The 25,632-nt window shown below is 39.6% G+C and overlaps 1 protein-coding gene across 7 annotated transcripts in view; it reads right to left on the bottom strand.

Annotated features, from left to right (window-relative positions):
- Positions 1–25,632, bottom strand: part of ANKRD13C (ankyrin repeat domain 13C) — a 132,245-nt gene that overhangs the window by 76,828 nt on the left and 29,785 nt on the right. For 4 of the 7 annotated variants that reach the window (XR_016237282.1, XM_002715925.6, XM_008265068.5 and 1 more), the window contains exons 2-3: positions 20,734–20,775; positions 9,063–9,167 (exon numbers count right to left, since the gene is read on the bottom strand). Coding sequence is in view for 5 of the 7 variants with exons in the window: in XM_002715925.6 (XP_002715971.2) it covers positions 9,063–9,167; positions 20,734–20,775 (147 nt within the window). In the remaining 2 variants the exon portion in view is untranslated. The remainder of the gene's footprint in view (positions 1–9,062; positions 9,168–20,733; positions 20,776–25,632) is intronic. The other 3 variants (XR_016237283.1, XM_070078280.2, XM_070078282.2) reach the window with 1 other exon arrangement.

Genomic DNA, 25,632 nt, shown 5'->3' with positions numbered 1-25,632 from the left:
AAACATAATTTTTATGTTAGAATGAAGATCTAAAATTAGCTGACAAAAATCAATTCATCCTTAACATTATCAAAGTAAGGGAAAAAATATAAGATTTGAATGAAATAAACCTAGCAAAAAGTAAGGACATGGATGTTGACTTCCTCCTGGTCCTGACATATTTTTTTCCTTGTATACACACACACCCACACCCACACACACATACACACACACGCATATATTGAGGGTTTCTTTTTGCTGTTGTTTTTACTATTTTACAATATGCATTCTTGTAAATCATTTTTGTATGTGGAATACAAAATACAGAGGCAAAAGGTAAATTTAAAAAAAAAAAAGAAGAAGAAGGAAGTAAAAGTTTAGATCAGATTTGTTTTGTCCACATAGGTCTAATTAGGAAAAACTCCAGGAAGGACATGAAAAATAGTAGGACCTATTCTTATTTTTAACCACAGGTCTAACTATAACTCCAGTATATTTTCAAAACCCAGAATAAAAAAGCAGTATTTAAATTACTGCTGGTCTCCGGAAACAGTAGAAGCTGAGACATAAAAGCAAAGAAACACGAGCCCCAATTTCAGTTATACCATTAACTAGCTTTGTGACCTACATCAGTAAGCAGTTCCCAAACACTAATCTACATTTTCAGTGTTCAATTATTCAAGTTTCCACTGATATGCAACTAAATAAGAAAAACTGGGAACTGGAATATGTTTTCTTCTTCACAAATTATCTATTTTTAAATGAATGTTGGTCATAGAAAAGAAAAGTAGTTTTCTGTTTTATTTTGGTTGATGGTCTTATAAGCTAAAATTAAAAGGTTGGTTCTCTACATCAATCTTCAAATAAAATCTTTGATCTGTGAAACTGCAGAAGCCAATAACCTAGATACTCTTTTACAGTTTCAAATTTGTACAAATCCAGCCTTTGTGATGATCTACCTTCAAATTGAAATGGAACTATGCAGAACAGAAAGAATTCTATTTGGGGGAGGAGGACAGGGGAGAGAATCTCAATATAAAACAAAAGCCAAAAAATTCCATCAACCTAATATGATTTCATCAACTAAACATAATTGTATCTGACTTGAAGGCAATTAGTTAAGTGTCAGAAAAATATGAGAAAATATTACAAAGGTAGTAGCAACAACTATATATAATATAGTAATATGAGGGCCTTAAAACATTTGTGGAAAAAATAAGTTTATTTTAATGCACACACATTTTTAAAATTTGTGCCTAAGTAGGATCTTCAAAAAGTTCATAAAAATGCATACTATGAAAAATTATATATGGATTTTATTCTTTGTACCAAAATAAACAACTTCAAATTCTATTTTCCACAAACCCTCTGAAGCATCCTTGTATATGTAAAGACATAACCTGTTCTATGAGAATTCACATTTAAAAATAATACCAACTCAAAAATTTTTCATGGGTGCACATTCAGAAAGCTGTTACATAAAATAACCAGTATGCTTTTTAGTAATCAGTATTGGTACTCCTATAGTGTAAAAATCTTATTAACACTGTTTATACTGAGGATAAAATTCACTTTAGAGGATTTAGGAGGTATTAGAATTCGAAGATTCAAATGCAGAATTCCAACAAACTGTAACTAACTTACCTATTTCTCTCATCCTTCTCCCACTTGAGTTTTCAATTTGTTTAACCTAAAGGTTTTGAAATTGGCCTACTACTCTAAGTAGTATTTAAATTTATGTCTTTCATCTTGCACTTCCTTCTAAGGCTGCACTCCCATTCCCCACTTCCTAGTTAAGCAATTGTTCCTGCATGTACCATGAGAACTCAAACTCAACAATTCTAACATAATCATTAAATCCACACTGTACTTCCTTCTATATTCTGTGTGTCGATTAATAAAGGAGATCACCATCAATCTATGCTAGACACTTTGGAGTTACTCTGAATCCTTTTGTCACTACCTATACTTTTGTATTTGATCTGAAGAATTACAAGGAACTGGGACAGCAAGGGGAGGATACAGGGGTATAAAGAGTAGGGGAAACTGAAAAGCCAGCTGAGCTAAGATACAGAAAGTCAGTTGGAAAAAAAAGAGACGAAAAAGTGACACTATCACACTGGACCTTATACAAGCCAAGTTAAAGATTTTGGTCTTCATTCTAAGAACAGGGAGTTTAAAGTTGGAGAGTAGCGGCAGGCATTTAGCCCATCAGTTAAGATGTCACTAAAGGGGCTGGCACTATGGCTTAGTCACCGCCTACAATACGGCTATCAGTTCGAGTCCCAGCTGCTCCACTTCTGATCCAGCTCTCTGCCAATGTGCCTGGGAAAGCAGTGGAAAATGGCCCAAGTCCTTGGGTCCTTGAACCCATGTGGGAGACCTAGAAGAAGTTCCTGGCTCCTAGCTTCAGATTGGCCAAATTTCAGCCTTTGCAGCCATTTTGGGAAGTGAACCAACATATGGTCTCTATGTCTCTCTCTGTCTTTCTGTAACTCTGCCTTTCAAATAAATAAATAAATCTTAAAAAAAAAAAAAAGATGTCAACAAAGGTGCCCACATTCCTCACTGGAAAACCTGGCTCTAGCTCCTGACTCCAGCTTCCTGCAAGGGTGGATCCTGGGACACAGTGGTGATAGGTAGAGTATGAATGCCTGCTACTCACATGGAATACCCAGATTGAATTTCTAGCTCACATCTTCAGCTTGGCCAAGCTCCAGACATTGCAGGCAACTAGGAGTAAATTGGCAGGTGGGAATGCCTGCTCACTCTCTCTTCCCGCTCCCTTGCTCTCTCTCATTCTTTCTCATAAATAAACAAAAAGGAGAGTAATATGACCAGAAAAAAAAAAAAAAAAAACAAAATATAACAAATTGTTAAGTGGCTACCTTTGTATTAAATTATTTTCTTCTTTTTTCCCCTATAATTTCCTAATTTTCTACAACAAACATCATTACTTTCACATAATACAAAAAATTAAACAGTTTTAAACACTCAAGAGAGTTATGGAAAATTAAAGTCCAATACTTTTAAGAAAAAATTTGATTCTTGATAAGTAGTCTCAAATTTTCTTTGTAGTTTTTAATCACTTCTTCATTAATTCATTGGAAAGACAGAGGCCTTGCAATCTGTGATGCTGGTATCACCATATGTGCACAGGTTTTAGGTCCAGCTGTTCCACTTCCCAGCCAGCTCCCCACTAATGCACCTGGGCCCAAGTGCCTCTGCCACCCATGTAGGAAGCCCAGATAGAGTTCCAGGCTCCTAGCTTTGGCTTGACCCAGCACAGGCCATTTGGGTATAAAACAGTAGATGGAAAAATCAATGTCTCTCCGTGGAGAATCCCACAGGAGTCTCAGAAACAGTCACGGATCACTGCTTACCTGAAAAGGAGATGAACTGTGGAAACACAGTAAAACATTGAGTTAAGAAATTACCACTAGCCACAAAAATAAAAGTAAAGTGAGTTGTTATAAGTCAGGAGCTGAGGCAATACCTAATGGCTTTTAGGGAGATGCTCCTAATCATACCAAGCAGACATCCCTAGTCAGTCAGATAACAGTGCGCTATGGGCAATACCCTCCTACCTACGCTGACTGGACCATTCAAACATAAGTAAGGCGGGAACAGTATTGACTGGACCATTCAAACATAAGTAAGGCGGGAACAGTATTGACTGGACCATTCAACATAAGTAAGGCGGGAACAGTATTGACTGGACCATTCGAACATAAGTAAGAACCAATAAAAACTGCACAAGTTGTATGATGGCAAATTGGAGGACTGCCAAAAAATGAGGATAAAAAGGGAGCCCTAATGCCGCTCTCCATCCTTTCAAGGATCATGCCCTGGTGCATTTAAACCACTGGGAGTGGAAGAAAGAAGAGCGGAGCTGAACTGAGCTGTCACCGAGCTGTCACTGAAGAGATCCTGACCCGTTCCTGACCTGTTCCAGCCACAGCTCTCGGAGCTGCACCTGTTCCTGAGCGGCCTTAGCTGCTGTTCCTGGGTGGCCTTAGCCGCATGAGCTGTCCCGTTCCAGTCTTGTTCCTGTCTAATAAAAGTTGCTGTAACACTTTCAGCCTTGCAGCCGAGTAAAGGGCCCGGTGTGTGTGAACCTCCGGATCTCCACACATCCGGAGCTGAAGAGGCAGCCCGCTACTCTGCATGGAGCAGGTAACGGCACAAGCCGACCTGCAGAGCTGTCCCTGAGCTATACTACCCCACTGTCTGTGTGTGTGTGTGTGTGTGGCCCAGTGCGAGCGAACCTCTGGATCTCCTCGCACTTGGAGTCAAAGAGCCAGCCCGCTAGGTTTTGCTACGTGGAACAAAGCGACTACGGGATCAAGAGGCCATCTGGAGCTGCTGCCTTGCTATCCTGCCGCCATGTCTGACCAGCCAAGATGCCGTCTCACCGCCCTGCCTGGAGTCCTTATCAGCTTACTGCCAGACCTGACCACAAAGCTGGACCAGGCTTCTCAGCAAAGGACCTCTCCAACTTCTCGCCTGGCCATCCGCCTGGGAACTTTGAGCCTACTGCCCTGAGTGCTAACCTTCCCATGACTTCCTGCCTGTAAGTGACTGGTCCGAGTTCCGTCCCTGTTAGGACATTGAACTCTGGACACTGGACACTCCCCGCAGGAGAAACACATTCGTGACAGTGATGCAAGCCTAGATACATAGCAAACCAATGTTATGTATTGAATCTTTTTGCAGTGCTTGTATTGTTCATTGTGATATACCTAAGACTATTTTGACAGTGTTTGTTGTGACTTGTGGTATAATAATACTGATTTCCTGGCAGATAAGTGATATTGTTAAGATTGGGTAGATGTATTAAGTTAAGTGGTTAAGTTAAGTAATTAAGTAGTTAAGTTAAATAGTTAAGTGGTTAAGTAGTTAAGTGGTTAAATAGTTAAGTAGTTAAGTCACATTAAATAGTACTGTTAAGTTTATTGATAAGTGTATTAAATAGTATAGATTGATAAATATATTGATACTGATAAGTGTATTGACCCCAGTGAGCATGCTGATGAGTAGTGTGATATAAAACCCCTGGTGTGTCCCCGGTGTGTGAACAATAAAATTGGAAAAAACAGTCTGTGTCCGTGTGTTCCTTTCTTCCCCGTGACTGATAAGTCGTACGTTGCACTTGCTACTGTTAAGCTACGCGACAGTAGGCACACGACACTCTCTCCCTCTCTCTAACTTTGCCTTTCAAATAAATAAAATAACTCTTCCAAAAAATATTGTGTCAGAGATAAAGCAGTGAGTAAGGCAACATATGCATGATTCTCACAGAGCTTATATCATCCAGATACAGGGTAGGGAACAGACATTGCACAATTAATCAGAAGCATGTGGATTACTGCAAAGGAAATTACTATACCACTGTGTAAATGCATGACAAGGAGAACTTTATCTAGTCCGGAAGCTGGGAAAGGCTTCTCTAGAAAAGAAACAAAGCACCAACTAAATGAGGAAGACTGCTACTTCAAGACTGCAAACCACCATGGACACCTAGCTGTCTCTTTCCCTCTACATTAACTGCTGATAGGCCACACACAAAAAAAAAATACAGAGGCTGATAAAATTTCCAAAACTATTGTAACATGAATCTGTGCAAACTATGAGCAACTCCAGGAGAGACAAACACAAGTAGGTCTCAGTGAGCACAAGAAACCAGAGCTGTCTAGTTCAGAGGAATGCTGGGGACCATAGATGGGGATAAATTGGGAAAAGACTTAAGTTGTAGCCTTCTTTCCCTGATACTGGCACGGGCCGATGATTGTTCACCAAGAAACCCTCATAAGGCAGAAAATCTTGAAATTCTACTAAAATTTGTGACAAGAAGTTTAACATTGTATGATGTTTCTGTAGCACATGAATATCACCAAAATAACAGACATCAGAACAAAAAACCAAACAGCTCAAAAAGTTCTTGCTAGTAATATTACAATATCATTGACTTTTTTTTTTTTTTTTTTGACAGGTAGAGTTATAGACAGTGAGAGAGAAAGACAGAGAGAAAGGTCTTCCTTCCATTGGTTCACTCCCCCAAATGGCCGCTACAGCCGGCACTGCACGGATCCGAAGCCAGGAGCCAGGTGTTTCTTCCTGGTCTCCCATGCAGGTGCAGGGGCCCAAGTACTTGGGCCATCCTCCACTGCCCTCCTGGGTCACAGCAGAGAGCTGGACTGGAAGAGAAGCAACCGTGACTAGAACCTGGCACCATATGGGATGCCAGTGCCGCAGGTAGAGGATTAGCCAAGTGAGCCACGGTGCCAGCCCGAATATCATTGATTAAAAAAAAAAACAAACAAACAAACAAAAAAACTAATTTTCTCTTCCCAGAAAATCTCAATGTAACATTGATCAAAAACTCAAATCATAGTACTAAAAATAACTTCAAAGTATAGACATATGTTTAACATTATAAATATATTTGCATTAATATTTCTAAATATGCATATAAGTTGTTCAATTGAATATCTATTTCATGTGATAGGAAATTATAAAAATATAAGCACTGAGTAAAATTATGGGCATCTAATTACATAATTATATACAATGTGATACTATTCAGAATGGATATTCAAGATCTCTATTAAAAAAATCACTTTAAGGCCAGCGCCGCAGCTCAATAGGCTAATCCTTACCTAGCGGCGCCAGCACATCGGGTTCTAGTCCCGGTCGTGGCGCCGGATTCTGTCCCGGTTGCCCCTCTTCCAGGCCAGCTCTCTGCTGTGGCCCGGGGAAGGCAGTGGAGGATGGCCCAAGTGCTTGGGCTCTGCACCCCATGGGAGACCAGGAGAAGCACCTGGCTCCTGCCTTCAGATCAGTGCAGCGCGCCAGCCGTGGCGGCCACTGCAGGGTGAACCAAAAGGAAGACCTTTCTCTCTGTCTCTCTCTCTCTCACTATCCACTCTGCCTGTCCAAAAAAAAAAAAAAAAAAAAATCACTTTAAGACTAGAACTCAACTATATGAGCTTTAGTCTTTGTCATTAAAATCTATTTCTAAGTATCCTATAACTAAATTTCCATGAAATTTTATTTTACCTTCCCAGTACATTATAAATTCCTAAACAGCAGAGATCATGACTTTGATCTCCACATAATACACACAGTACAGCACACATGCCTTCATACTAAGGCCTCAGTGGTATTCATTGATTTTGAATAAAAGAATCCTTACAAGTCACAAAAATCTCACTGAGGCTCAGAAAGTCAGGAGTCCATCTACCTTCTTCTCCATCTTGCTACTGAGTGAAAAGAGCAAAGAAAGTTTCTTAAGATAGTTGTTGCAACTTTTAATTAATTCCCAGTGTCTTTTGGATTTGTACATTTTTATCTTTTCTCTGAAGTAATTCTCCAATTAGTATTATTTCTTACTCTCCTAAGGGTCTTTTGATGTTTTTCTAGGAAGGACATAAAAAAAAGCATAGATTTTTAGTTGTTAAAATATTAAAATTTTATTTCATATTATACTTAGGCCTAAATACAATTCACCATTAAAAGTTGGCCAAGGAAGCCGGCGCCGCGGCTCACTAGGCTAATCCTCCGCCTTGCGGCGCTGGCACACGGGGTTCTAGTCCTGGTCGGGGCGCCGGATTCTGTCCCGGTTGCCCCTCTTCCAGGCCAGCTCTCTGCTGTGGCCCGGGAAGGCAGTGGAGGATGGCCCAAGTGCTTGTGCCCTGCACCCCATGGGAGACCAGGAGAAGCACCTGGCTCCTGCCATCGGATCAGCGCGGTGCACCGGCTGCAGCGCACCGGCCGCGGCGGCCATTGGAGGGTGAACCAATGGCAAAGGAAGACCTTTCTCTCTGTCTCTCTCTCACTGTCCACTCTGCCTGTCAAAAAAAAAAAAAAAAGTTGTCCAAGGAGTACAAACGTCCACAAAAATGTAGTATGTGGAATATATATAAAGATAATCCATAAGAAAGTATCCTGATGAGCCTAAAACTTAGCATCAGATTAGACTAAATCCATGCAATTTCCTAAGTGCTCAATGTTACGTATTTCTTTAATAAAACTGCCAATATTTTCTATTTCCTTCTATAAAGCCAGATTTAATTGATAATTTTAACATCAAACCATAAACAGATAGTCCTAAGAAGATAAAAATCACCACTCATCTAGATTCAAGTTGTAGAAATATTTCAGTGATTGAGATGTACTTGACAAAAATAAGACCTTTCATGTAAAGCTGAAAAATAAAATTATCGGAGATGAGTAATAAATGAACACTCCATATATTATAAAAACATACATGAACAAGTTTTAGAATACTTGCTTAAAGATTCTAACAAAATAGAGGAGTCTTGCTGCTCACTTCCAGCAAGGCCTACATGCAGGAACCAGAGCAGATAACTGTTCTAACACTATGATCATTTTTAGTTCCAATTAATGATCCAAATAATTAAGCAGTTGCCAGAAAGGACAGTTAGGTCTCAACATTTAAAAAAGTCATTTAGTTCGGATGAATTAAAAAAAAAAATCAAAGAATATCAGTAAGATAGAATGGTTCGGGGGACCTGCACTGCGGTATAGGGTGGAAAGGCCGCCGCCTACAGTGCTGGCATCTCATATGGGCGTTGGTTCAAGTCTCAGCTTCTCCACTTCTGATCCAGCTCTCTGCTATGGCTTGGAAAAGCAGTAGAAGATGGCCCAAGTCCTTGGGCCCCTGCACTGGTGTGCAAGGAAGAAGCTCCTGGCTCCTGGCTTCAGATAGCGCACCTCTGGCCATTGTGGCCATTTGGGGAGTGAACTAGTGGATGGAAGACCTCTCTCTATCTCTCTCTCTCTGCCTCTGTCTCTCTGTAACTCTGCCTTTCAAATAAATAAATAAATCTTTAAAAAAAAAAGAATACTTAAAAAAAACATATTCTTTTAAACAAGATTCCTCAATTCTTTTTGTGTACTATTCAATGTTTAAATTCCTAAACCATAAATAATTCATAAACAAGTTTATAGGTAACTGTGAAGTTTCATAGTATAGAAAGTAAAACTAAATTAAAATATTTCAAATGCATCACTTCATATTTTTAGAACATATATCAATGACAGTAATTCACATTGCTTACTCATCTGTCTATCTCCATAGCTGATGGCTTCCGCCAGAGGGCTCCATCCCTGAGCATTTTTCACCTTTACTGGAGCATTGTGAGCCAAAAGTAAATGGGCACATTCTGCAATACAAAGTAGTAATTATTTCAGACATCATGCAATTTTTATAATCTCCAAGTATAAATACATGTAAAAGTTTAATAAATTGAATTAATATAAATAAACCTGCAAAATAAATGCTGCACTATATATTATTAAACAAATTACTATGTATTTAACCAGGCTATATCAGATCCCAGATTCAAGAAGTAGCCATTCTACTACTTAAAATAAACCAGATCTCTTTGCAAAGAATGTATTATGTTTCATAATAATTATTCCCAAGAGTATTTTGAGAACATTTCTGTTGTCTAAAGACAACCCAGGATCCTCAAGGGTAATTTACTTCCAAACATCTAACATCTAATAAGATCCATAAGAATTTTATATGCCAGTAATGTCAAGCAGAAAACCTTCAGGAAAAAAAAAAAAAGTGTTTTCAAAAACAATCAGTAATGTTTGTGTAAACCTTTATTTTTCAAATTTTAGAATTCATTTAACCCAGAAAAACACCAAAAAAAGGACAAAACCCTCCTTACAATTACAAGGGATTATTTCTCCAATTATCAAAAAATGTTTTTAGCACAGACCCTTCTGTAAGCTAACTTTTTTAAAAATTAAAAATACAAAGCACAATAGGCAACAAAAATTAAACTGAGACTCAAGAAATATAATTAGATAGTTATCCATTCATCCATTCAATCAATCAATCATTCAGCAAATATTTACCTATATACAATTTCTGACTATGAGGTACCAGATACAACCAATGAAAAATAAATCAATGGTCTTGCTATTAACTTACATTGTATGTTGGGAGACAACAAGTAAACCAATAAGCAAAAAGGAAAAATAAGCTCTTGAAACAAAGGTATTATGGCAGTGTAATGTGGCTAGACTAAGGTGAAGTAAGAATGGCATTATTTCAGCACTATTCCTAGTTTTAGAAGGAAAATCAGTCAGCATTGTGGCTCAGCAGGTTAAACTGCTGCCTTTGACCACTGGCACCCCATATCAGAGTGCCAGTTCAAGTCCTGGCTACTTGATTTCTCATCCAGCTCCCTGCTAATGTGCCTGAGAAAGCAATGGAAAATGGCCCAAGTGACACCCACATGGAACCCAGATGAAGTTCCAGGCTCCTGGCTTCAGCCTGGCCCAGCCCTGGCCATTACAGACATTTTGGGGAGTAAATCACTGAATGGAAAATTTCTTTAATTCTCTGTCTCTCCTCTGCTTTTGAAATAAATAAGTATTTTAAAAAAAGGATAACCTATAGGAGCAGGGAACTTAATTAGAAAAGTAAAATGAGCACAGCTATATCATAATTATGTTTTTAAAAGTCTGCTAATTGCATATAAGAATATATATATACAAGAATTTTGGGGTGGGTGTTACGGCATATTAAGCAACGACTTAGAACACCAGCATCCCATATGGTAATGCCTAGGATTGAGTTCTACCACTCCTTCTCATCCAGCTTCCTGATAACGTACCTGGGAGGCAGCAGATGATGACCTAAGTGTGTGGGTTCCTGACACCCTTGTGGGAGACCCAAGTGGATTTCCTGGGTTCTACCTTTAGCCTCTCCCAGCCAAGGATACTGCAAGCATTTGGTAAATGAACCAGCAAATGGAAGATCTTTCTTCCTCTCTCTGTCACACTGCCTTTCAAATTAATAAATTAAATTTTTTCATGGAAAATGGAGTTAAAGGACAAGTTTATTTAAAAGAATGGATGTTTTGTTTAGTATTATTTGTGGTGGTAAATATACTGGAAACAAAGTAAATGTCCATGATGGGGTAAGAATAGTCATGTTGCTCATTACTGGGTTAATGTACAGCCATTGTGTAAAGAATAGAATCACATCAAAAGAACAGAGAAGAGAGCTTGACTAGTCAGCCACTGGCCAAACTTGGAAACTCTGCATCAAAAAAGAATAATAACTAGTTGGTATTAACACAATGAAAAGTAATTGAAAACTCTGAAATTTCAAAAGATAAAAGTGAAAGTTCTTCACTAGAGAATAATGTTATGCCAGATGACAAATATAAAAAACATAATAAAATTAGCAGATATGCAAATCACAACACATAAAGTAATAAAAGACATATATAAAAGTGTGTAAGGAATGTTAAATTCATGGGGTACAAGGCTATGTGTTGGAAAATAAGATATTCACATCATACCAAGTTATCACCCCAAGATTATTTACTATTAAAAGCAGAAGAATGTTCCTTTATAGAGAACATACCTGGAAATCATGATCTGGAAGAAGTGGTCAAACTTAGCTGCATGAATAGTGGAAAAATTTAACATTATGTTTCCTGATGTGATGCAATATAAAGTTCATAGCATCTCCTATATTCTTTCCAGAAATGTTTTATCTGAATCTAATCAACGATCTATAGCTAATTTTTGATGCACAGAAAAGGTGGAGGACAAGAACAAGTTAAATAACATCATGAGAAGAAACTCAGGCAAATCCTAGATGGAAGACATTTTACAAATTAATGGGCAACAGTTTTCAAGAAGTCAGATCAAAAGAGATAAAAAGGGTAGGCAAACTGCTGCCAATTATCATAAAAAGAAGTATTTGCAAGGAGTAACTTCAATTTGGTCTTATTTCAAAATAAAACAATTATAAAGGATGCTTTTGAATCAACAAAGTTGAATAATCCACTGAGTATGAGATGACATAACAGTAATACTTTCTTCAGTGTCATAATGATAATGTGGATATAAAGAGGAATCTCCTTATTCATAGAGCTATGTGCTACAGGATTTAGGATTAAATGTCATGATGTCTACATTTAATTTTCAAAGATAGATAAAAAAATAGTATATGAAATACAAATATCATAGAATGTTAATAACTTTGAAGTTATAAGTATTCACTATAATAATCTTTCAGTTTTTCTGTATATTTAATATTTTTCATAATAAAATGTTGAAAAGGGAAGAAAAAAATTTGTAAATGTTCAAGAAAAAGAATTAGGGCTATTCCACTTAGAGCCAACAGACTTAAAGAAATTTTCACAAAGTATTTCTAATACAATTTATCTACTAAACACAGAGGTATATTAAAAGCCCCCACCTTTTTTTTTTTAAGGGAATGACTACAAAACGATATAAATGGGTTTGTTTGAAACATACATATATATAAGTATTTATATATATAATAATAAGCATGGAGAAAAATATGGAAGAACACCCAGCATATTTTATAGCATTAGTTACCACATTTATTGGGAGAGGGGGTTAGTAAGTAGAGGGATGCATCAAGGTGTCATGTACCAATGCCATCTCACTAGTCAAAGTGATCAGTTTCGGTTTATAATTGATCATAATGATAGGACTAAGAGTCAAAGGGATCACACAAACAAGACTAGTGTCTGCTAATACTAACTGACAGAACTAAAAAGGAGAGAATGATCCAACATGGGAAGTGGGATACACAGCAGACTCATAGAATGGCAGATCTCCTAAACAGCACTCTGGCCTCAGAATCAGCCCTTAAGGCATTTGAATCTAGATAAAAAGCCCATGAGAGTATTTCAGGCATGGAAAGCCAAGACACTGTGGCAAAAAAAAAAAAAAAAAAAAAAAAAAAAAAACACCTAAATGAAAGATCTCTGTGAGTGAGATCCCAGCAGAAAGAACAGGCCATCAAAGAAGGAGGTACCTTTCTCTGAAGGGAGGAGAGAATTTCCACTTTTACTATGATCTTGTCTAAATTTGATCAGAGTCGGCGAACTCAAAAGGCTTTCATAGCCTTGGCAACTCATGACAAGAGCCCTAGGGTGATTAATGACACCATAAACAAGAGTGTCAATTGTTAAGTCAACAACAGGAGTCACTGTGCACTTATTCCTCATGTAGGATCTCTGTCCTTAATGTGCTGTACTATGGGAATTAATGGTATAACTAGTACCCAAACAGTACTTTACTTTGTGTTTCTGTGTGGGTGCAAACTGTTGAAATCTTTACTTAGTATATACTAAATTGATCTTCTGTATATAAAGATAATTGAAAATGAATCTTGATGTGAAAGGGATGGGAGAGGGAGTGGGAGATGGGAGGGTTGTGGGTGGGAGGGAGATTATGGGGGGGGGGGAGCCACTGTAATCCAAAGCTGTACTTTGGAAATTTATATTTATTAAATAAAAGTTTAAAAAAAAAGTAAGTAGAAGGGATGATAGCTACTTTGAAAATAACTAAGGAAAAAAGAAAAAAAACAAACAGATCCTCCTCCCTAAAAATCTACCATGCATTTTATGTAAATATGTTAGTAATATATATAAATACAAATTTTATATGAATGCAAACATGGGAGATATATACAGACTTCAAGGGCTACTTCATGAATTCTTTTGAGAAAAATATAGTGAAGTACGTATGTAGTGATTCTACTTCAGTGAATGCAAACTAATCCCCTGTGTGTTATAAGAAGTAAGGGGTGAATAAGAAGTGTTATATAAGAAATAAGGTGTGAAAGGATACACACTAGACTGTAAACGTTAGTTGCATCATAAAAAGAAGAGATGAAATTTTTATACATCTTTTTACTGTATTATTTCAATTGTCAACATTTGTGTCAGCATTAATAATAAAAAAATAAGAAATAACATCTTAATTTAAAAGTTAATTAAAAAGTGGTATGCATAATACCTAAACCACTATTGCAACTATATAAACTAAGGTATATGATTATACTAAGATATATGATAAATAGAAGATTCATATATTATGCTAGACTTGTCACCAATGTTTTCTGATATACCTAAGCACTGAAAAATGGATATCCTTTGCTCATTAGGCACAACTCAAATGAGGTAGAGATGAGCACCTAACAACAACAACAACAAAAAACAGGTGACCATAGATACTTCAATGAACTATGTCATATTCATCTATGTTAGAAAAATGGAAAGGTCAGGCCTAGTCCCCCTTAGTATCCCACAGGGGAATGCCTAGATTGGACCCTTGGCTTTAGCTTCTGACTCTACTTCCTGCTAATGAAGACCCTGTGGTGGCAGCAGTCATTTCTCAAATAATGAGGCTCCTGACACCCATGTGGGAGACTTGGACTGAGTTCCCAACCCCCAGCTTTGACTTGGCCTAGACATTGCTGTTGTGGAGGCAGTTAGGAAATTAACTAGCAAATAGCAGCTCTGACTGCCTATCCCTTTGTGTTTCAAATAAATAAATAAAGCTTTTTAAAAACAGAACTGGTTCAATCACATGTCTTCTCTCAGAAATGTTAACAATGAATAAGAAGAAGAAAAGGTAGTTAACACCTGGGTACTAAGGCCCAAAGAATTCATAAATGTGCCAGGAAGAAGTCAGGCCTTGAGAAGTGTAGAAAAACTGAAATATGAAGAATAGAAAACACACACACACTGGGGCCGCCACTTTGGCGTAGCGGGTAAACCCGCTGCCTACAGTGCTGGCATCCCACGTGGGTGCAGGTTCAAGCTCCAGCTGCTCCACTTCTGATCCAGTTCTCTGCTATGGCCTTGGAAAGCAGCAGAAGAAGGGCAAAGAGCCTGGGCCCCTGCACCCGTGTGGGAGACCTGAAGGAAGCTCTTGGCTCCTGGCTTCTTATCAGCACAATTCCGGCCCTTGTGGCCATCTGGGGGGTGAACCAGTGGATGGAGGACCTCTCTATCTCTCTTCCCCTCTCTCTCTCTCTCTCTGCATTGTGGTGCAGTAGATTAAGCCAGACTTGGTACAACTGCAACCCACACTGGAGTGCCTGCGATTCTGTCCCACCTCCACTTCTGATCCAGCTTCCTGCTAATGCACCAATGCACCTGGGAGGCCACCAATGATGGCTGAAGTACTTGGTTCCTGCTACCCAAGTAGGAGACCCAGCTGGAATTCCTAGCTTCTGACTTCAGCCTGGTCCAACCCTGCCTGTTGTGGGCTTTGGTGGATGGAATAAATAAAAGATATCTCCATTTCCCTCTCTTTTTTTCTCTCTCTCCTGATCTGTCACTTGCCTTTCAAATTAATAAATGAATAAAACTTTTAAACAAAAATGAACAGAGAAGGGATATCAACTGCAAAAGTGTTAAGGCATCTCTCATTTCCTCAATCAACAAATATTACTTGAATGCTCTGGGAAATTTTTACCATGTTTACAAACAATAGAGAAGCACAAAGTCCCTTAACAATGAAAACATCTCAAAAGGAGAAGATAAAAGAGAATAGAGTGTTGCAGATTCAACAATGGTACAATGTTAAAGCAATTTATAGAACCAAGTATAGGATGTTTTACCTTTTGTTATGTATTAAAATTTTACTCTTGTGCAACTAAGTATCAAAACTATAAAAAGGAAAAAGTGCACACAACTGGAGAAACATAATCCAAGTCTCCTAAGCAAGTGGCAGGGATAAGAACATAATCCAGGTCTCCCACACAAGTGGCAAGGATCCAACTGCTTGGGTCATCACCTGCAGTCTCCCTGGGTATGCATTAGCTTGAACCTGGAATTAGAAGAGGAGCTGAGACTGGAACCCAAGCACTTGATATGGGACACAAGCATTTTATGTGACATCTTAACCGCTGGGTGAAATGCCAGTCCCCCTCAACATGGCTTCTGAATGGTTCTCCATGAAAAGGTGGTGAGGTAATGCACTACAAACCTAGGTTCTGGAACCAGACACTCCAAAATGAAGTCAAAACTGTGCTACTTTACTCTGGATAAATTGTATAATCTCTTAGTGTAATGTTTTTGGCCCATTAAATGAAGAATAAAAATGGCATTTTCTTCACATGGTAACTGTAATGATTAAATGAAGAAATATAAATATAGTAGTAGGAAAGATGCCCAGCACATTGTAAATAATCATCATGTTTTAATTATTTTCTAAAGTTTTGATTCAGTATTCTTTGAAAAAAATGAAAAAAAAAAGTTTGTGTTTTTTGTTTGTTTGTTTTTGTTTTTGAGAGGCAGAGAGACAGAGAAGGAGATATAGACAGAAAGGGAGCTTTCACAATGGGATCAGTCCCCAGATGTCTGTAACAGCTAAGGCCAGGGCCAGGATCACACTCTTGGTCTCTCATATCAGTGGGCAGGAAATCAACTGCTTGCATCACCACCACTTGCCCTCCACGGTCTGCAATTCAAGAAGCTGGAATTGGGAACAGAGCCAGAAATCAAACTAACATACTCCAATATGGGGCACAGTCATCTCAACTAGTAGGCAAAAAAGCAGACCCAAGCATAAGGTAGATTTACTAGAGATGTATATGGCCTTTCCTGCCCATCTTCCTGCTGAATTAAGCATACTTTCTCTGCACTCCTGAGTCCTTTACAACCCCAAATTCTCACCCCCAAATCAGCTTAGCCAAAGTTAATTTCACAGAGGCAAATATCTGTCAAAATCATATAATTCATAGGCTTACCAACACTTCACACTTGTGGCTTTCTTAGAGATGAACTGGGCCAATAAATCACTTTGTTCAGAAATTTGGAAACTTAAGAAACTGAATGAGGAGACTGTGACACAGTAGGTTAAGCCACCATTTGGGAAGCCTGAATCCCATATCAGAATGCTGGTACCAGTCCTGGCTACTCTAAATTTCTAATCCAGTTTCTTGTTAATGCTCTTGGTCCCTATATGGGAGACCAGAATGGAGTTCTAGACTCCTGGCTTAACTTGGCCCAGCCCTGGCTGTTTTGGTCATTTAGGAAATGAATCAGTGGATGGAAGATTTCTCTGTCTCTCCTTTTCTCTGTCACTGTCGCACTGCTTTAAAATAATAAATAAATCTTAAAAAAAAGAAGAAGGAGGAAGAGAAGGAGAAAGAAAAGGAGAAGAGGAAAGAAACTGAGCCAATTGATGGTGAACACTAAAACAAGAAAGTCAGGCTTATGGAATCAGAAGAGTTATTTTAGGTCATATTCACCTTTAGCAAACAGAAAAAGACAACAAAGAAAAGGACGATATGTACAGGATAGTAGACACACCATAAAAGACAACTAATAGGTAAACAGGAAAAAAACTTATCTGCCTAATATCTTGGATTTCTGCTCTTCCTGAGCTGGTTGTCATTATTTCTTAAGTTTCTACAATATGAAGTCTCTTAATGAATTCCTCTTTTCTGAGAATCTCTAAATTAAGTCTATACCTTGTAAGAGTAAAAAAATCATAACTATAAAGATTGGAGTCACTAGTCACACAAAATTAAAATATAAACCAAAGTATCCTGCAGAGCAAATGTGTCACTCAAGCGTGTAAACTTAAAAACTGAAACAGCAGAACAACAAAACAAGTTTAAGTAACATCCCTGGGTCATCACACATTCAGATAAAATGTTTAAACTGACAACTCTGCTACACTATATACAATAAGAGTTGTACATAGTGATATTTCTAAATCATTGGAAAGAAACATTAACAGAGGGGCTGGCATTGTGACACAGCAGGTTAAGCCACCTCTTGCAATGCCAACATCCCATAGAGGTTCCGGTTTGAGTCCTGGCTGTTCCACTTTGGATCTAGCTCCTTGCTAATGCACCTGGGAAAGCAGTAGAAGATGGCCCAAGTGCTTGGGCCCATTCACATGGGAGACCTTGATGGAGATACTGGCACCTGCTTTCACCCTGGCCCAGTGCTGGTGGTTGAAACCATTTGGGGAGTGAACCAGAGGATGGAAGATCTCTGTACATCTCTATCTCTCTCATTCTCAGTAACTTTGCACTTCAAATAAGCAAATAAATCTTAAGGAAAAAAGAAAGACAACTATTCTGGTAAAGGAGGCTTGAATACGAAAGAAAAAGAAAAATAAGAAAGAGAGAGAGAGAAAAGAAGAAATAGAGAAAAAGGAAGAAAGAAAGAAAGAGAGAGAGAAAGGAGAGGAGAGGAGAGGAGGGGAGGGGAGAGGGGAGGAGAGGGGAGGGGAGGAGAGGGGAGGGGAGGGGGAGGAGAGGGGAGGAAAGGAGGGGAGGGGAGAGGAGGGGAGAGGGGAGGAGAGGAGGGGAGCGGAGAGGGGAGGGGAGGAGATGAGGGGAGAGGGGAGGAGAGGAGGGGAGGGGAGAGAAGAGGGGAGGAGAGGAGGGGAGAGGAGAAGAGAGGAGAGGAGACGAGAGGGGAGGGGAGGGGAGGGGGAGGAGAGGAGGGGAGGGGAGAGGAGAGGGGAGGAGAGGAGGGGAGAGGAGAAGAGAGGAGAGGAGACGAGAGGGGAGGGGAGGGGAGGGGGAGGAGAGGAGGGGAGAGGGGAGGAGAAGGGAGGGGAGGGGAGAGGGGAGGAGAGGGGAGGATAGGGGAGAAGAGAGGAGGGGATAGGGGAGGAGAAGGGAGGGGAGGGGAGAGGAGAGGAGACGAGAGGGGAGGAGAGGAGGGGAGAGGAGAAGAGAGGAGAGGAGAGGAGACGAGAGGGGAGGGGAGGGGAGAGGAGAGGAGACGAGAGGAGAGGAGGGGAGAGGAGAAGAGAGGAGAGGAGACGAGAGGGGAGGGGAGGGGAGGGGAGAGGGGAGGAGAGGAGGGGAGAGGGGAGGAGGGGAGAGGAAAGGGGAGGAGAGGAGGGGAGGGGAGAGGAAAGGGGAGGAGGGGAGGGGAGAGGAAAGGGGAGGAGAGAGGGGAGGAGAGGAGAGGAGAGGAGGGGAGAGGGGAGGAGAGGAAAGGAGAAGAGGAAGGAAGGAAGGAAGGAAGGAAGGGAGGAAGGAAGGAAGGGAGGGAAAGAAAGAGGGAAGAAGGGATTAAGGGAGAAAAGGAGGAAGGAAGGAAGGAAGGAAGGAAGGAAGGAAGGAAGGAAGGAAGGAAGGAAGGAAGGAAGGAAGGAAGGAAGGAAGGAAGGAAGGAAGGAAGGAAAAGAAAGAAAGAGAGAGAAAGAAAGAAAGAGAAAGAGAGAGAGAGAAAGAGAGGGGGAGGGAGAGGGAGAAAAAGAAAGAGGAAGAAGGGAAGGGAAGGGGAGGACAGGGGAGAAGAGGGGAGGGGAGGGGAGGGAAGGGAAGGAAAGAGTTAAGTTAACAGAAATGCCTAGCCTGTTTAACATAAAGTACATGAGGGGTAGGCATTGTGGCATAGCAAGTTAAGCCTCCACCTGAAACGACAGCATCCCATATGGGCTCTTGTTTAAGACCTGGCTGCTCCATTTTCCTTCCAGCTCCCTGCTAATGTGCCTGGGAAAACAGCGGAGGATGGCCCAAGTTCTTAGGCCCCTGTATTCAGGTGGGAGACCCAGAGAAAGCTCTGGGCTTCTGTTTTTGGCCTGGCCTAGCTCTGGCCAATGGGGCCCATTTTGGGGAGTGGGCCAGCAGATAGAAGATCTGTCTATCCTCCTCTCTCTGTAACTCTGCCTTTCAAATAAATTTAAAAATCAATCTTTAAAAAAAAGAGTATAAGAGTATATATTTTGGAAAGATTTTTATCAAGCAGATTTAAAATTTAAAAATCCAGTACTCGAAGAGTTGCAAATCAGCTATCTGAAATCTACTTTTCAGAATAACTGGGAATTCAGACAACCAAAACTGTATTACATTTAGGAATAATCTACAAAAATCGATTTGTTTAAAATCAGTTGCCTATGCGTGTTTTTTTTTAATTAAATGAATAAACAAGACCAAGATTTTACAACTATCTACCATTACAAAAGGCTTGACTTGGCCGGCACCGCGGCTCACTAGGCTAATCCTCCGCCTTCGGGGCCAGCGCCCCGGATTCTGATCCCGGTTGGGGTGCCGGAGCCCCGGGTTCTGGTCCCGGTTGGGGCACCGGATTCTGTCCCCGTTGCTCCTCTTCCAGTCCAGCTCTTTGCTGTGGTCTGGGAGGGCAGTGGAGGATGGCCCAAGTGCTTGGGCCCTGCACCTGCATGGGAGACTGGGACAAGGCACCTGGCTCCTCGCTTCGGATCAGCTCAGCACGGCCAGCCGTAGCGGCCATTTGTGGGGTGAGCCACCGCATGCAGTGCCAGCATCCCATATGTGCACCACCAGTTCGAGTCTTGACTGCTCCACTTCTGATCCAGCTCTCTGCTATGGTCTGGGAAAGAGTAGAAGATGGGCCAAGTCTTTGGGCCCCTGCATCCAAAGCTCCTGGCTTCTGGCTCCTGGCTTCGGATTGGTGCAGCTCTGGCTGTTGTGGCTGATTGGGGAGTGAACCAGCAGATGGAAGACCTCTCTCTCTCTGCCTCTCCTTCTCTCTCTGTGTAACTCTGATTTCCAAATAAATAAATAAATAAATCTTTTTTAAAAAAAGGCTTGACTTGTGAGTTCAGATATAAAATATTCCATATTAAAAATCTTATATAACTGTTTTAATATTAAAAGTACACAATAATTATTAAACCTTAATATATGGAAGAGTTTTCTGAAATTATAAATATCAGCTTGATAAAATAATCAAGGGGAAAAATATGGTTTCAAAAAACACAATATACAGCATTTCCTCTAACTTCTTAAAAAGGGCTATGGAAAATGAAATAATCTTTATTAATTTTAATATATTGAATCCTGTTTGATCAGCATCATATAATAAGGCTAATTTTTAAACACTCAAAAGACAAAATTGATCTTAACATGTTTAAGCTGATTATGCTTGCACATGAGTGAAGTTAAACATAAAGAAGACATTATTTACTAACCTTTGTTTCCTAACATCACAGCAAGATGTAAAGGAGTATTTCCTAAAATAAAAACAAAAAATTAAATTAGAAGGTATAAAAACACATGAAATTTTACTTAAAAGTGGTTTAAGTTCCTTCAGAAATTTCACTGACAGATTTTAAGCAAAAATAATGTGACTACAAATTAATAAAGCTTACATAGAAAACTGAAAGTCAAAGGATGCTGAGGTTTCTAAGAACAATGTACCCTACTTGCTTTCTGCCCTGGAAAGAAAAGAATATCAATTTTGCTCTTGAAAATTTCTTTTCCAAAATGATTTCAGATTCCATTTGTGACTAATTTTTCTAGCATATTATTCTTTGCTCACTTAGAAAATAATTTATACACCTATTCTTCAATAGGGGTAGAAATCATTAAGACCCAATACTAGTTGTCAAGTTGATCACAAGTCTTCTGTTAGAGAAAAACATGAAAATGATTATTATTTTTTATTAAAATAGATGGGGATATAGTATGACAACAGAACAAAAGGCAGAGCTCCTAATTTTGCCTGTGCAGAATTAAATATAAATGGCCCCCAGTGCCATAAATCGTAAAGGCAAACAAAAGCAACTCTAACTAGGGTCTAGGTTAAAAAGAGAAGAAAAGAAAAAGAAAAACGCATTCAAGTGCAAGAACAGTTTATATTTGGGAAACAAACTGGGGAGAAAACTGTTATGACTAGTAGGAGTAAAAAGCTTGCAAAAAATAATAATTAAATTGGAAAGATTAGAAAAACAAACATGACTTGAATCGTTGTTTATGGAATTTGGATTATACCCTAAAGTTGATATTATAAAATGACTAATTAATTTCAAAAGTATACCCCAAGACACACAACTGAAAAATCTCTTGGTTATGAAAGAAAGCAAATCAGGCTGACACTGTGGCACAGCAAGTTTAAACCATGGTCTGCAGCATCCCATTTGGTCACCAGTTCGAGTCCTGGCCACTTCCAATCTAGTTCCCTCCTAAAGTGCCTTGGGAAGGAGCGGAGGATACCCCAAGTGCTTCGTCCCACACCCATATGGGAGACCTAGAAGCGCCTGTCCTGGCTTCAGCGTGGCCCAGCCCCAGTCATTGTGGCCATTTGGGGAGTAAATCAGCAGATAGAAGGTCTCTGTCTCTTTCTCTCTGTAACTCTACCTTTCAAACAAATAATCTTTGAAAAAAGGCAAATCAATAGTTATATCTGAAAATAAAGTTAGTAAGTAAACTTTGTGTACACTATTTTCCAGATATTAGTAATTTTACAGAAGTCAACACATCAACAATTCTGACAAATAAGATTAACTAAACATTATTAAGAGATCACAGCAGGATGCAATATACCTAATTACGTTTTCTAAGAAACGTCTCTATGATTTATTCCAATTGTTAAGCTTGACACACATGCTGAAATTTCATGAGTGACTTGGGAAATGACACCTCCTGCTTCTATGGGACTTATATTTTATACCTTAGAATTCTTCTTTGTTGAGATAAGACACCACTATAACACACATTGCTAATCATAGGAAGTTAAAAAACAACTCCTAAAAATGTTTTTCTCATAATATTTAAGTGAGTCTCAAAAATGGCCAAATTATTGGTGATGGAACAAAGACATAAGCCTTAGCCATTCTCCCTCATTGTCCAAAGGAGATAAAATTTGGAATGTATTCCTTGCCCTTGAAACTCAATAGGGTCTCACACCTGACTGCCTTCATACCACACCCTGCGTTATTTTCCAGGTTCCCAAGGCTCCCGCCCAGTTCCTGGAATTCCCCTCCACTGCTGCTGCTCCCTAGCCCCACCCCCAGCCCTAGCCCTCCTTAAAAAGGACCAGCACCTGGGGGTCAGGGCCTTCTGCACATGCTCCATCTTGTACATGCAGGCAGTTGATCATCCAACTCTGCAGATTTATTTTCTCTGAATAAATTTGGTCTGGCTGTAAATTCGTGCACTGCCTCCTCTCTATTCTGCGACTCTTTTCCTAACATTTTGGTGCCCCATGTAAGGAGGCACCAATCTGCAACTCTTCCTAGCAATTGGCATAAGCTACTTCCTAAAAAGACAAATTTCAATCCTCCCCAAATTTCAAGTCCTTTAGTGAACCAGCTATCTCCTAAAAATTCCAATATATAACATTAACAAAATTACACAAGTAGGAATAAAAACAGAAAGGTAAATAAAAAACAGATTTTTTATTTTAGAAGAGTATTGTTGAAGTGAGTAATTAGCTGAGCAGTAGGGATGGGTTCAGTTTTTGGCTCCAGCTCCTGACTCCAGTTTCTTGCCAAAGCATAGAAGGCAGCAGCAAGGATTTAAGTAATTGGATTCCTGTCACTCATGTGGGAGACCTGGATTATATCCCCAGCACTTAGGCCCAGCCCCAGCCCCTGAAGGCATTTGGGAAGGAACCAATTCTTGAGAGCTCTCTTTGTCTCTTTCTAAATTAAAAAAAAATTTTTTTAAAACAACATTGTTGATTTTTAGCTAATATGGAATATGCTATGAAAAAGACATTTTTCAATGAAGATATTTTTATATACAAAGTTGGTAAAGTGATATCCATCTATTCCCAAGTTGAAACTATCGGTATGTATATCTTATTTATCCCAAAAAGACACTAAAGAAACACAACTCTAAAAAGAAAAAAACCAAACACCTCTATGTCTGCAATTTTTCTATACCTGCCCCCCCCCCCAAAGGTTTTAAGGCTAGTACTATCAGTTTAATTTTTGGCACTCAGTAAAGTAAGATCAAAGATGGCAGAATGGGGAGGAAGCTTACTGCTCTAGTCTAGTTTTAAAAACAGTAGAGAGAGGGCAGTATCAGGAAAGAGTTAGGGAGAAAACTGCAGAGGAAAATCCACGCAAATCAGAAGGACACTGTGGACCTACGTGGAGGGTGTGGACACCCACAACTCAGGACCCCAGCAGCTAAGAGCTTCAGCAATCAGCTTTGGAGAGTGAAGTGAGACCAGACTGCAGCAGCCCAAGCCACTGGCAATAAAGCTGCAGGAAGAGCCTGGCATTAGTCTGGCTTGGAACCCTGTGGGGGATAGTGTAACAGCCAACCTAGAGGAGAAAAACAGGGAGTATACAACCACCCTGCATTAGTGTCCTAAAACAAGCCAAGAGAAGGTGGGTGCCATTTTGGGCATATGTAACAACTGCGCCAGTTCGTGAGTACGAGCTCAGCAATCAGCTAAGCAGAGACACCTGAGTCTGGCTGAGGACTTGCTAGAGGGCTGGGTGCTCTTGACTGTGGGAGGCTTGTGTGCTGGGACTTGAAAACACTGTAGCAGCATGGGAGGGTATGGGGTGTGACTGAGAGAGAGCAGACACTGTAGGCGGCTACACATGCTCAGAGCTCCCTGACTCCCTGGTGAGGGTCATTGTTGCAGGATCCATGCTTATATGGAGGACTGCACAGATCCCTTGTGTGGTTCTTGTGGAAACACAGATAAATACTGTACCCATTGGGGCTGATGCCCAGGCACTGGTCTCCTTTGAGGAGAGGAAGTAAGCATGAGACTACACCAACAGAGCAGAACAAACCTTTCCTCTGACTAAAAAAAGAGAGAGAGATTTACCATGCCCAACCTGGGTGTTGCCTTGGACACTCCTGTTACCCTGGAGCACTGAGCAAAGCTCCCTAGCCACACCCAGCACACGCCTGGGGGTATTCAGTGAAAAACAAGACACTCCACTAGGCCACAGAAGCATAGTCCAAAGATAAAAGCCACCAAACAAAACAAAACAACAAAGAAACCAACAAGTATCTTCAAAAATACCTAATAATAAATGCAGCAATTCAAGAAAAAAGAATAAAGGAGATAACATGATGCTCCCAAAAGAACACAACACTTCAATACTAGAATGTGAAGAAGAAAGGACTACCGAAACTCTAGAAATGGAATTCAAAAAATTGATTGTAGGATTACTAGAACTAATTAGAAGCAAATCCATGAACTAATAAAATCTATACATGACATGACAGAAAATTACTCCCATGAAGTTGAGATCTTAAAGAGAAATCAAAATGAAATACTGGTAAAAAGAATTCAATAGAACAAATTTAAAAAACATGGTTGAAAGGCTTAACAACAGACTTTGTGAAACAGAATAAAGAATATCTAAGTTAGAAGACAGATCTCTGAAAATTTTAGTCAGACAAAAAAAGAAGAAGAAGAAGAAGAAGAAGAAGCAGAGGAAGAAGAAGAAGAAGAAGAAGAAGAAGAAGAAGAAGAAGAAGCAGAGGAAGAAGAAGAAGAAGAAGAAGAAGAAGAAGAAGAAGAAATTAGAAAGCTAAAAAACAGTGTTACAGATCTATAGGATACTATCAAACAACCTAACATATGAGCCTTAGGAGTTCCCAAAGGTGTGGAAAGAGAGAACGGATTAGAAGGCACTTTTAGTGAAATAATTACAGAAAAGTTCACTAATTTGGAGCCAAAAAAGGGACGTCTAAGTACAGAAAGCAAATATAACTCCTAACAGACATGACCAGAAAAGATATTCACAAAAACACATTGGCAGTAAAACTCTCCACAGTGAAACATAAAGAAAAGATTCTAAAATGTGCATGAGAGAAACACCATCTTACTTTCAGAGGATCTCCAATTAGACTCACAGCTGACTTCTCATCAAAAGCCTTACAGGCTAGGAGACAATGATGAGATACATTCCAAGTCTAAAGAGAAAAAAAAAAAAACTACCAACTCAGAATACTGTACCCTGTAAAGCACTCATTTATCAATGAACGTGAAATAAAGGCCTTCTATATCAAATGGAAATTGAAAGAATTTGTCACAAATCCAGCCTAACAAAAGATGCTTAAGGATGTGCTACACACAGAAATATGATCATCAGTATGAAAAGAAGATGAAA

This window comes from Oryctolagus cuniculus, chromosome 7 (genome assembly GCF_051225735.1).
Source record: "Oryctolagus cuniculus isolate XC-2025 breed Fujian yellow rabbit chromosome 7, ASM5122573v1, whole genome shotgun sequence".
In the NCBI taxonomy this organism is placed as follows: Eukaryota; Metazoa; Chordata; class Mammalia; order Lagomorpha; family Leporidae; genus Oryctolagus; species Oryctolagus cuniculus.
Note: the sequence above shows the minus strand (reverse complement) of the source record. Positions and strands in the feature narration are given on the sequence as shown.